The 11,712-nt window shown below is 54.3% G+C and overlaps 2 protein-coding genes across 3 annotated transcripts in view; both read right to left on the reverse strand.

The window, feature by feature from the left end:
- The window catches only part of SART1 (spliceosome associated factor 1, recruiter of U4/U6.U5 tri-snRNP), a 17,590-nt gene extending 9,729 nt beyond the window's left edge, over window positions 1-7,861 (reverse strand). The window contains exons 1-12 of one of the 2 annotated variants that reach the window (XM_017537402.1): window positions 7,355-7,861; window positions 3,757-3,814; window positions 3,311-3,366; window positions 2,658-2,784; window positions 2,434-2,539; window positions 2,095-2,172; window positions 1,881-1,980; window positions 1,649-1,791; window positions 1,311-1,517; window positions 491-615; window positions 288-403; window positions 67-203 (exon numbers count right to left, since the gene is read on the reverse strand). In XM_017537402.1, coding sequence (XP_017392891.1) covers window positions 67-203; window positions 288-403; window positions 491-615; window positions 1,311-1,517; window positions 1,649-1,791; window positions 1,881-1,980; window positions 2,095-2,172; window positions 2,434-2,539; window positions 2,658-2,784; window positions 3,311-3,366; window positions 3,757-3,814; window positions 7,355-7,667 — 1,566 coding nt within the window. In that variant the 5' untranslated portion in view covers window positions 7,668-7,861. Of the gene's footprint in view, window positions 1-66; window positions 204-287; window positions 404-490; window positions 616-1,310; window positions 1,518-1,648; window positions 1,792-1,880; window positions 1,981-2,094; window positions 2,173-2,433; window positions 2,540-2,657; window positions 2,826-3,310; window positions 3,367-3,756; window positions 3,815-7,354 lie in introns of both variants that reach the window. The other variant, XM_017537403.1, reaches the window with a different exon arrangement.
- A 1,308-nt stretch (window positions 7,862-9,169) lies between these two features.
- LOC108310377 (testis specific 10 interacting protein) overlaps window positions 9,170-11,712 on the reverse strand; it is a 14,887-nt gene continuing 12,344 nt past the window's right edge. The window contains exons 6-8 of the mRNA XM_017537404.2: window positions 10,164-10,263; window positions 9,840-9,964; window positions 9,170-9,317 (exon numbers count right to left, since the gene is read on the reverse strand). Coding sequence (XP_017392893.1) covers window positions 9,194-9,317; window positions 9,840-9,964; window positions 10,164-10,263 — 349 coding nt within the window. The 3' untranslated portion in view covers window positions 9,170-9,193. The remainder of the gene's footprint in view (window positions 9,318-9,839; window positions 9,965-10,163; window positions 10,264-11,712) is intronic.

Genomic DNA, 11,712 nt, shown 5'->3' on the forward strand with positions numbered 1-11,712 from the left:
GTGCTTGTGAGGACAGGTGAGTGCCAGTGCACCAGGAGCCCCAGGCCTGCCCACGCCCAGCCTCACCTTCTCGCCACTGTCTCGCAGCTGCTGCAGCTGTCGTAGCCGGCGCCCCTTCTCCAGCTGCTTCTGCAGCTCCAGCTCTGCCTCGTCTTCCTCCAGCACCTGTGGGGACCCTGGTGGCGGCGGAGCTCCAATCTCCTCTGGGAGAAACACAGGGGATGCCTGCTCAGACCATCTTCCCCAACCCTGTCCCTGCCCCCCTTCACCCCCCGCCAGGCCCTCACCCTCATCACTGATGTCCATGTTCTCCACTCGGGTGTCGTCTGATGGCGGGGGCTGAGGCACGGACTCCTTCTCCTCCTCTACCTCGGACACTCGGCGGCGACCCCGGCCCCGCAGTCTGAGGGAAGAAGGCCTCTCTGGTGAGCACCAGTCCCCAGGCCACACCAGCCCAGCCCTCTCCTCCTATCACCGTGTCCAAGCCCACCTGGAACCAAAGTCCCCATCCTGAGTCTGGTCCCCGAGAGGCAGCAAGTCATCTGCCCGCACTACTACCTCCTTCTCCTTCTTTCGGATTTTCTTCACCCTCCGCTTGGTCTTTTTAAAGGTCACCTGACGGGAAGAGAGGACAGACATAGAGCAGGGGCAGGGGAGAGGCGGGCCACCACAGCCCTCAAGGGTGAACCTCTTTGGTGTTCCTCTGTGCTAGCCAGTCCCCTGAGCACTTCCCACACATGGGCCACACATGGGGTGGTTACTATCTCCAATCCACTCGTGAGATGGGGACACTGGGGCACAGAGAGGTTAAGTAACTTGCCAAGGTTGCCTACTCCTAAGTGAGGGAGCTGGGGCAGTCTGGCTCAAGTCCTGCTCTTACCCACTTAGCAAGACGCCCACTGCACTAACTGTCTACCTCATGTTACACGGTCACTCCACAGGCAAGAGCCACACACACCTTTCCAGTCACCCCTCACCTATGCTGTCACGCATCCTCACAGCAACCTCAGAAGGCGGCTCTTGTCACTGCCACTCCAGATGGGGTGCCCCAGGCTCACAGTTAAATGGCTCACCCAGGGCACGGGCTGGCAGCATGGCAGAGCCCGAACACAGACTGAGGCCCATGTGGCTCGGCAGCCTTGATCCGTCCACACCCGGTACTCCCCCGGATGCCATTTACTGCTCACCCACAAGGCCAAGCACTTTGTGAACATAAATACTCGCCCTCTCTTCTGAGTGCCTGCGGGCAGCACTCGAGCCGAGAGGGAGGGAGAATTGTGACACTGAGTATGAGGCACGACAGGGCTCACCATCTCCTCAGGCGTGAGGTACTCGGAGGCCAGCCGGGGCCCCACCGTGCTCAGGGACTGGGCCTGCAGCCGCAGCTTGGCCCGGATCTCCTCCAGCTCCCGCTCTCGCAGGCCATCAGCTGTGCCGCCCTGCTCCAGGCGGAAGGAGTGCGGCCGCTCCCCCTCAAGCTCTTCGTCATACTTAGACAGGATAGAGTGAGGTTTTTGCTGCAAGGCAAGAGGTACAGGTTGGAACCCAGGCTGGCTCCTGAAAAGCCACTGAGCCACCACCTCCTCAGAGCCCTGACTCCCAATATTCTCTGCCCCATCCCCCGCCACCCAGCCTGCCCATCACGTGCCTGTGCCAGGTCATCCACGCTCTCATCCTCCACATAGGGCAGGTAGTCGGGCTTCTTCTTTCGCAGCTCCACATTTTTCTCTGCCCGCTCCTTATCCACCAGGTTCACGTTCACCAGCACATCTTCCTCCTCCTGCAGCACGCCTGGGGGCAGCACAGAGCAGTGGCCATTCACACTTGCCCGCAACTCAGCAGAAGCTGTGCCCCCCTGCCAGGCGCCCAGCTTATGTCACCTTTATCCTTGAGGGTGAGGATCATGGTCTCCCCTTCTCTGAAGGAATCAATGGCATGCTCCACGGTGAGGCCCTGCAGGTCCCGGGCACTGTACAGGTCCTAAGGGAAGAAACGGCGAGTCAGGAACCTCCCTCCACCCACCCAACCCTGGGATCCCTGTAGCAAGGCTGCCAGTGCCCCGTGCACCATGTGCCCCAGTTGTTGCGGCCTCACCTGCCGCCTCTGCCCAAACTCCTCCTCCACCAGAGTGCTGACACCAAACTCTTGGTCCATCTCCTCCAGTAGCTTGGCCTATGAAACAGGGAGGGGTGACCTAGGACCTCAGGCCACTCAGCATCACCAGAAAACATGCAGGGCTCTACCAAGCGGGAGTGTAAAAAGGGCAGGCCTTGCAGGCAAGCTGCTGAGAGTCCAAAGTGTCCACACTTTGGACAGCCGAGGCCTTTCCCCTCTCCAAGCCCCATCTCACCTCTCCGGGGTTGGCTCCTGCCTCAGTGCCCAGTCAGGCCACCAGAGGCGCTAGACAACCACCCCGTGCTGTCCAGTGCTCACCCTCTTCTCTGCCAGGTCCTTCTCCTTCTGCAGCTGCCGGCTCCTCTCGATCCAGGCTGCAGTGTCGTCCAGCCAGGGGTCATCCTCTCCTAGGGTCTTTATCTTCCTGAAGAGGGGAGAAGGTGATGCTTGAAGAGCTCAGCTCCTGCTCCCCACCCAAGAGGCAGCCAAGGATGGTGGCCTCCCTAGCCCTTCCCTCGCCTGCTCTGGCCAGGACCCCTCACCCCAGCTTTTGGTTCAGCAGGCGCTTTTCCTTGGCAGCTGCCAGCTTCTCCCGCAGCTCCTCTCGCTGTCGCAAGGCCATAGGGTTGATGACATCGGCTGTCACGGGCTCCTCCTTGGTGCCCGCCTCTGGAATGGGGGCCCAGACGTGAGGCTATGCCCGCCCATGGCTGGTGGGGAGAGGAGGGAGCCACTCACCCTGCCCCCTTCCAGCTCAGGGGGCCAGAAGGGGTCAGGACAGGAAGGAAGAATCCTTCACCTCCCTGCTCCCACTTCATCCCCACACTCCTGGCCAACCCACGCAGCACAACAGGACCCTCTGTGCCTTCCAAAGTCCCTCAAATTGTGCTTTGAAGAAAAACAACAAACCCACCTCTCCCCAGCCAAGTCTGCAGCAAGTGTGCACATCTTTCAGTCCATCTAACAACACCGCACAGCCACAGTGAGAATGCAATGGCCACGGCTCCAACTCAGAAACCAAGCAGAGCCCCAGATCCCCATTATAACAGCAAGGAAGGCCCTCATACCTCCCGGCAAATATGCATGAGTAAGACCACTAAACCGTGCTGAATCTGCCTCTAATCCCTCCTTCTTCAAAGAGCCCTTCAGATGGCCTCTTTCCCCACCCAAACCCCAACCTCAGCCCTATACTCACCCTTCTTGACGGCATTGACCTCCAAGGGTTTCAGCCCCAGCTTTGCCCGGAGTTTACTGAGAACAAGAGACACAAGTGTTAGAGGCTATCAAAGACACAGGGCATCATGTGCATTTCTTGACAGACAGGAGGCCTAACAGGGTGGAAGTGAGTGGTCCCATGGGTCCCAAACACACGGTCTGACCCACAGCCTAGGACACTGGGACGGGTCCTGACCTCCAAAGCAGGAAACATGGGCGCCAGCCTGGCCTGCGTCTAACCAGTGAATGCCACCTTCCTCAGACGTTTTAGTTTTTTCTTCTATAACTCAAACCTTAACTAAGATGATTTATAGGACCTTTCCAACTCCAATTAGCATACTTTTGTGTGAGAAAGCCACCCCAGTGCTGGACCCAGAGCCGCCTCTCTTAGGAACACAAAGTAGAAACAAGGGAAACGGTACTCACTTGGTCTCCTCGATGCTGAGTGAGGAGGCATCGCCTGAGCTAGTTTTGGAGCTGGCAGCTGGAATAAGAAGAAGCATGCATGGCTCAGGAGCTGAACACAGGGCCAAGAAGCCAGCATCGTTGGCTCCAGCTGCAGGATCAAAGATGAGGGCCCCTCGCCAGCACCTGGGCCTGCTGAAACACCAGAAAACAGCAGCTTCTTCCACCCAAGCTCCTCAGCAGCTCCTCTGCCCAAGCCTAGCCTCAGACTCCTGCCTCTCCTACACACCTTCCTTTCCCAACCCAAGAGATCCAAACTGCTGCAGCCCCCACTCTGCCCTCTCCTTTTTTTTCTTTTCTTTTTTTTTTTTAAGAGACAAGGTCTCACTTTGTTGCCCAAGCTGGAGTGCAGTGGCATGATCTTGGCTCAGTGCAGCCTTGACCTCCCAGGCTCAAGCATCCTCCTGCTTCAGCCTCCTGAGTAGCTGGAACTACAGGTGCCTGCCACCAAAATTGGCTAATTTTGTTTATTTTGTTTTTAGAGATGGGGTCTCACTATGTTGACCAGGCTGGTCTCGAATTCCTGGGCTAGACCGATCCTCCACCTGGGCCACCCAAAGTGTTTGGATTGTACCAGGTGTGAGCCACTGCGCCTGGACCTCTCCACTTTTATACATTCTGTGTCTTCAACCTAAACTGTCCTCTCTGGTCTTGTTCTCATCGGCAAAATCCCATCCAAATGCCAAAATCAAACACCATCTTTTTCATGAAGTCCTGTTCAATGACTGATCAGAATTAACTGCTCTCCCCTGAATTCACAATCAAGTCATTTCTGTGTATGTTTCTCCCAACAGGACAGGAAATGTGGCTGCTGCATGACCTTGTCCTTTGTGGGACTCAGGGAGTCAAAAAACACTTATTGGTGCCTGTTCTGTGCTAGACGCTGAGGACATGGATAAATAAGCACTATAGACCTGCTCCACTCACCTCACAAACAGCAAATCACTTACTGAACACCCTCAGATGAACTCCTTCAACCAGCTGCCACCATGAGCTCTTCCTTTCCTGCAATCCTATCCTGCATCTTACCTTTGCCTTTATCTCAAAGGCTCCTCTCTTAACCTGGGCCCTGGATCCCAATCTCTCCAGGTGCTCTCCAAGGCCACCAGCCTCCTCATTTCTAAATCTAATGGGCTCTTTTCGGTTCTGGTTTTGCTTGATCTCTCGTAGTGTGTGGGACTGTTGATCACTCCCTCCTTCTAACAATACCCTTTCTAAAGATCCCATGACACAAAGGTTTTCCTGCTTTTTGGTTACTATCTCCTTTTCTTTGTAACATCTTTCTCTGCCTAATACTAAAATAAGGGCATTTCTCAGGTTCTATTCCTGACCCTGGCTTCTCATGTCACATGAGCCTTGTGGGTAACCCCCCATATAGGTACCAAGGAAGGAGAGATAAGCAGAATCCTGGCACAATTAAGACCTGGAGAATATCTCAGTTTATAGTGTTACTACTCAGTTATTTCCTTTTATATAATTGTATATTAGTTTATAGAATTAGGGCTTGGAGAGTATCTGTTTATAGTGTTACTACTCAGCTATTTCCCTTTATACAATCCTCTCTAGATGATCACACATTAGTTCATAGAATGAGTGCCTAAAGAATATCTTACCACTCAGTTTTTTCCATATATATACATATATAACTATATATAAGTTTATAATCAGAGGAATGCCTAGAGTGGACACAGTACAGAGCATGAATTAAGGAATAAGCAGCTTATAATCGGAGGAATGCCTAGAGCAGACACAGTGCACAGGATGATTTAAGGGAAAAACAGTTATACCAGGACAAGAATCCATGACCTAGGCGGCAGCGTTCAATATTATAAAGATACCCGCAGTATGGCAGGCTTGGGGCAAGAGCCACTCCTCCTGATAAAGGAGTTGTAGGACCTTGCTCCAGTTCTTGTGGAAGGCTGCCCTCAGACCGGCAATCACACCTTGGTGACGGTGAACTTTATCAGCTCTTGCTACTGTGCTGCTTGAAAAGCATTCCCCTATAGAACTCATTGGAAGCTGCCAGCAGTTAGCACAGACCCTGACAGCTCTGTCACTGCTATGTGACTTAAAGTATCCTCCTATAAATCTTCTTAGTAGCTTGCCCATAGATAGAGGTATTGCACACTGCACCCTCTTCACTGAACATGGCCCACCTCCATGCCTCAGTGACCTAATGGGGATGGACCCCTTACTGTACATGGCCCTTGCCTCGATGACCTAATGGGAATGGACTCCTTGCTGCGCACTGTCCACCTCCCAGCCTAGGTGACCTAATGGGGGTGGACCCCTTGTTTTATTGCTCACGACCGTATCACTACCCTTAAAGATGACTCCACTCACTGCCCTGCCCCCCTAATCTATACACAATAAATACTCATGCTTCTGGACATTCGGGGCCTCACCTGACTCCGCTCATAGGGGCATGGCCCCTCGAGCCCAGCTGCATTTTCCCTGTACTTCTGTGTCCCATCTCTTTATTCCTCGGATCCTGCGCCTCAGCACAGCACAGGCACACCCCACGACCCCGTGGGCCATCAGCTCTACAAGCTTCACTGGCCACCCAGATACTGACTCCCAATGGCTTTATCCAGTCCAAACTCTGGCTTTTCACATGCACTCAACCTCGACAACCCCAAAAGTGAATTATTCATCCCCCTCCAAACCTGCTTCTCTTCTCTACTCCTCAGTTTCAGTAGAGATGACACCCACAGCCCATCTGGCTGCTCAAGCCAAAATTCAAGGAGTCATTCTCAATGCCTTTTCCCTCCCAGCCTCATAGAAGAGTTCTGTTCATTCCTCCTCCAAAACACCTCTCCAATCTGTCCACTTCTCTCCATCCCACTGCTGCTGCCTTGGTGCAGGCTACCATTAGCCCTCACGTGGTCTATAGCCATCCTGATTTACTGGTCTCCAATCTTGACTACCTTTGACTAAGTTCTCAATCCAGCGATGTTTACAAAATACAGATCTGAGCAACTCACTCCTCAACTCACATCCATGGCTCCCTACCACCAACAAGACAATCTACATTTCTTATAGATACGAAGCCTACAGTACGCGGTCCTTTGTGTTCACATCCCTAACCATCTTTATCTTACTCGCTCATTTCGCTACCACGAGCCCTACACGATTCGTCCAATGCCAGGTTTCTCTTGCCTCTGCATAAGCTGATATTACTTCATTCATTCATTCAACACATTTTTTGAGGATCTGTAATTGTACCAGACAACTGAGGAAAACAGAAGCCCTCGGTCTTCAAGGAGCTAGGTGGAGAAAGTCAATCTCTAATCCTAAACAACCATAGAAAATACTTTTCTTTGAGACAGAGTCTCGCTTTCTTCACCAGACTGGAGTGCATCTGGCGCGATCGCAGCTCACTGCAGCCTCTAACTCTTGGGCTTGAGAGATGCCGTAGAAAACTATTTAATAAGAGCTGACGTAGACAGCCTCGGGGTTTCCCGGCCTCGAGAGCTTCGCAGACACTGCGCGCACACCCAGACCCGCCCGCTCGGGACCCCTGCCCGCCCCGCCCCCTGCGCAGGCCCCGCCTCCTCACCGGCCTCATAGCCGTCATCGCGCTTCTCCCGCTTCACGCGCCGCTCTGAGGGCTCTGCCTGGCTGCGCTCCCGCCCGTGCGTGCTGCTCCGGGCCTCAGCTTCGGCCCCGCGCCGCCCGCTCCCGCGCTCGCCTCCACGTTCCCGGCTCCGCTTCCGTCGTTCGCCGCCGCTACCGCCACTGCCGCTACTCCGGTGCTTGTGTTTTTTGTGCTCCCGGTGCCGCGGCGGCTGCTCGGTGGCACCCCCGGTGCCGGCCGCCGCCGTCGTCCCGGCCGCCTCTTTCTCTCCGCGGTGCTTCTTGGACGACCCCATAGTGGCACGTCCACCCCGAGCCCGGCCGCCGCCAAGCCCAGACAACGCAAAATGGGAACACTTCCGGGTCGCTCGGCAGCCGCTGTCGTGTTGCGGAAAACTAAGAGCGGCTGCTTCCGCCGCTCGCCTTGGAGCCTGCCCCAGAGGCTCATGGGAGGGCTGGGATCAGGGCTCCACTGCGCATTCGCGCGGTGTTGGGCCCTGTGGGATCTCTGAGCCGGTGGTCCCGTTGCGCATGCGCTCCTCAAGTGACGCGAAATTAATCCCGGAGATGGGATCCCAAAACTAGAAGGACTTAGACCTGCTCCACCCACCTCACAAACGGCAAATAACTTTACTGAACACCATCAAATGTGTTCAGACACCTTAAGCCAGTGTCTTCGAGGCTGGAAGTTCCTCCTTGGCCTCCCTGTGCTTGTACTTCCCCAGCAACGGGGCGTTCACTACCTCACCGTCTTTCCGTACACACCTCCCTCCTACAATGGGCGCTCGCTTCCTGGACTCCTGGGTTCGTGGCTCCAACGGGTGTTGTTTTCCCGAGATCTCCAATTACATAGTCCAGCCTCCGACTCCCTATAACCAGTATCCTCAGGGAACGCTCCCTTCCCACATCACCTGGGTTGTTTTTCTCTTGAGATAGGATCTCACTCTGTTCCTCAGGCTGGAGTGCAGTGGCGCGATCACAGTGCGCGGCAGCCTCGACCTCCCGGGCTCAAGTGATCCTCCCACCTCAGCCTTCCTAGTAGCTGGGACTACAAGCGCACGCTACCACGCCCCTCTAATTTGTGTATTTTTTTGTAGATATGGGGGCGGGGGTCTCACTATGTTGTCCAGCTCAAGCGATCCACCTGCCTTGGCCTCCCAAAGTGCTGAGATTACAGGCGTGTGCCACTCTATCCGGCCCTGGATTGGATTTTTTAAACCTGTGAGCTGTTAAGGAGCTCCACATGGGCTTCAGGGTGTCCGTGGAACCCCTGAAATTGAATGCAAAATATGGCACATCTGTGTGTATGATTTTTTTTTCTTGAGGAGAGGATCCCTAAGTTAAAACTACTGGAACTTAAAAAGCCCAATGCACACATTCCCTTCTGAAACCCCTCCCCCCACCCAATGGTTGCTCAGTATGTGGCTCCCTGTGTGGCACAAGTCAGCCTGTGTTAGGGTATGTTGTATGCACCCCTATGAGGGTCCACCCCCTCTCCCACTGACTGGGCGTCCTCAGAGGCGGGAGTCGTTCCATCTTATTCACGCTTGAATTTCTAGGACCCAGCATATACATTGAGGATGGGGTGGAGAAGTCACAGTTCTTGCCCTTTGAGATGTCCCCACTCCTCAGGAGGAGAGAAGTGGCTGTGTGTGCTGGATGAGGGGAACCAAAAGAGCCAGAGCTCCTGGGGGGGATGTGGGGACAGAGCTAAGCCTGCTGCCCACCCACCTGCCACCTCTCACTTCCAACCTGGAGCCTCCACCACCACCACCGCCAGAAATCCCACGCTGTGTTTGCCATAAAGCCTTTAATTTTTATCTCAGGGACTGCATTCCGGGTCCAGGCTGGGGGTGTTGTGCCTGTCAGGCTGGCTGCCGGTGGGTTCTTTCCTTGGGGGGCTCTGAGGAGAGTGCTTCATTCTCACCCCCATTGGCCTGTGGCTCCTTCAAGACACAGATAGAGGCCCCTAGCTCTTCAGCTGCCACCCTCATGCCCACGGAAACCACTGACAATGTGGCTTCAAACCCTGCTCCTATACTGGCTTGCTGTGTGATCCTGGGCAAGTGACTCTCCCTTCTCAAGTCTCACTTTCCTGATTGTCAAGTGGGCTTCATAGTCCCTGCTCTGTACCAGGTTATTCTAAGGCATAAGAGAGGTATCCAAGGAGTAACCAGTGTGGTGGTGCCAGCCCCTAATGAGGGCTTGGTGTGCGGCAGCTCAGATGGTTGCAGACTCCCAGACTGACTCTGCTGTTTGTTCGTTCCTGTGTCCTTAAGCAAGGCCCTGCCCGTCAGGTCCTTAATTTCCTCATTGAGAAGTGGGAACGACAGCCCTGGCCTAGACTTCCTTGGGTGACCTGGAGGACAGGGCTTAGGGGAGGCCCTCCAGAGCCCAGAGTGCTGGTGTGGGCGCCCCATTCTGCAGCAGCGTGGCAGAGCCAGTTCTTGACCTGCCGGGGGACTCACCTGGGTTTTCTGGGGGTGCCCGCTGTTTCCCCCTTTCCTGCCTCAGCCAGCAGCTGCTCCTCATCTAGCCCCAGTGCTGACAGCACCTGGGAGAAGCGCCGGGTGACAGTGAGACGGGCATTGGCCTGAGGAGAGAGAAAAGGACTTCCCGCTCTGCACCAGGGCTGCCAAGGGCAAGCTGGGGCTCTGGTTACTGAGTGGGTCCCAGTGATTCCCCAGCCCCGGGATCCTATCTGCAGGGACCTATGCCCATGCTGCTTCCCTAACCACTCAGCCAGCTCTTCGCAGCGGGCAGCTGTGTGCTTGCTCAGGTGCCAGCCTCACCTGCATGGCCTGCTGGAACAGGAAGGGCCTGGCCTGCACCCTGTGCTGGATGCCCTGCAGCTCTGCCTGGTACTCAGCAAAGCGCTGTCGCTCCTGACGCCTGCAGGAGAGATAGGCTTTTGGGCAGCAAAACCATGGACACAACTGTTCATCCCCACTCTTGAGCCTGCTTATCTTTACTAAGGACTTGATATTCATGTCCTTACCCTCACCTTTACAAAGAGATTTCATGCCCATTCTGGCCCTGGATTCCTTGTGAGGTCAGCCAGTGTGGACATTATTCACCAATTTACCGATGGCTCAGGAGGGTTGAGGGACTTGTTCAAAGCTGTGAAGCTGGGAAGTGAGGGACTGAGCCCTGTGCAGCCAGGGCCTTCCCATCCTCCTGTGCCACCCCCGTGGGAAAGGGGCCAGTGCTGGCTTCTGAGCTTCCAGACACCTGCTTCCATGCCTCCCTCTCCCTGTCCTCTTCCCCTTGAGGGGAAGCTGTGGTTGTTAGTTGTGTGACTTTGGGCAAGGCCTCTCTCTGGGCTTTGGGCTCAGTTTATTTCACTGTGCTATATAGCAGGGATCAGACAAGCTTGCCAGCATTCTCTGTGGTTCTTATAAGCAGACAGCTTGGAAAATGGGACAGAGAAACTAAAAAAGAAAAAAAAAAAGTGTTTCAAATTTAAAAAACACATCCTGGAGAGATCAGGGTTCCATTGGGGAAGCACAGTTTTCATTTACAAAAACCCAGTTTGACCGGGTGTGGAAGGCCAAAGAGGGCGGATCCTTGAGCCCAAGAGATTGAGACCAGGCTGGACAACATGGTGAAATCCTGTTTCTACAAAAAATGCAAAAATCAGCCAGGCGTGGTGGTATGCACCTGTAGTCCTCCTGGCTAGCTGGGAGGCTGAGGTGGAAGGATCCTTTGATCCTGGGAGGTCTAGGCTACAGTGAGCTGAGATTGTGCCACTGCACTCCAGCCTGGGCAACAGAGCGAGACCCTGTCTCAAAAAAACCCAAAACCCAGTTTGTGCACTTGTCAGAATGTGTCTGCTTGACAAACTTAAGTGCCACTCTCCCTCATGAAAAGAGCACCCTGTCAGCAAGAAGGGCTTTCGGGCCACACCCCAAATGGGACCAGAGATACTTCTGTGAAGCACATAAGAGAGACCTTGAGGTGTGGAGGCAGCACCCGTGGACTGGAGGGGAGGGGAGAAGCAGACAAGACCTCAGGACCTGTGCTGGGACCTCAGCAAGTGTGCTGGGCCCTGTGGAAAAATGCCACCTTGCTGGGTCATGCGCCCTTGGTCCTGTGGCAGGGAAGGAAGCATCCTCCACTGAGAAAAAGACATGGACTTGAAAACCCTTGGCCAGGAACATAAGTTGCCGTGAAAAGGGTTTTCACCATTTTGGAAGGAATTCACAGCAGTTACAAGGGGAGGTGGAAAATGAGCTGACAGTCTCTATCTTTTTGTGATATCATGTGCACTTTTCCTGCTAGATACTTTATGCTATTTATTTTTCTTTATTTCTTTTTTTTTTTTTTTTCAGACAGAGTTTT

The sequence above is a fragment of the Cebus imitator genome, unplaced genomic scaffold (genome assembly GCF_001604975.1).
Source record: "Cebus imitator isolate Cc_AM_T3 unplaced genomic scaffold, Cebus_imitator-1.0 Scaffold102, whole genome shotgun sequence".
In the NCBI taxonomy this organism is placed as follows: Eukaryota; Metazoa; Chordata; class Mammalia; order Primates; family Cebidae; genus Cebus; species Cebus imitator.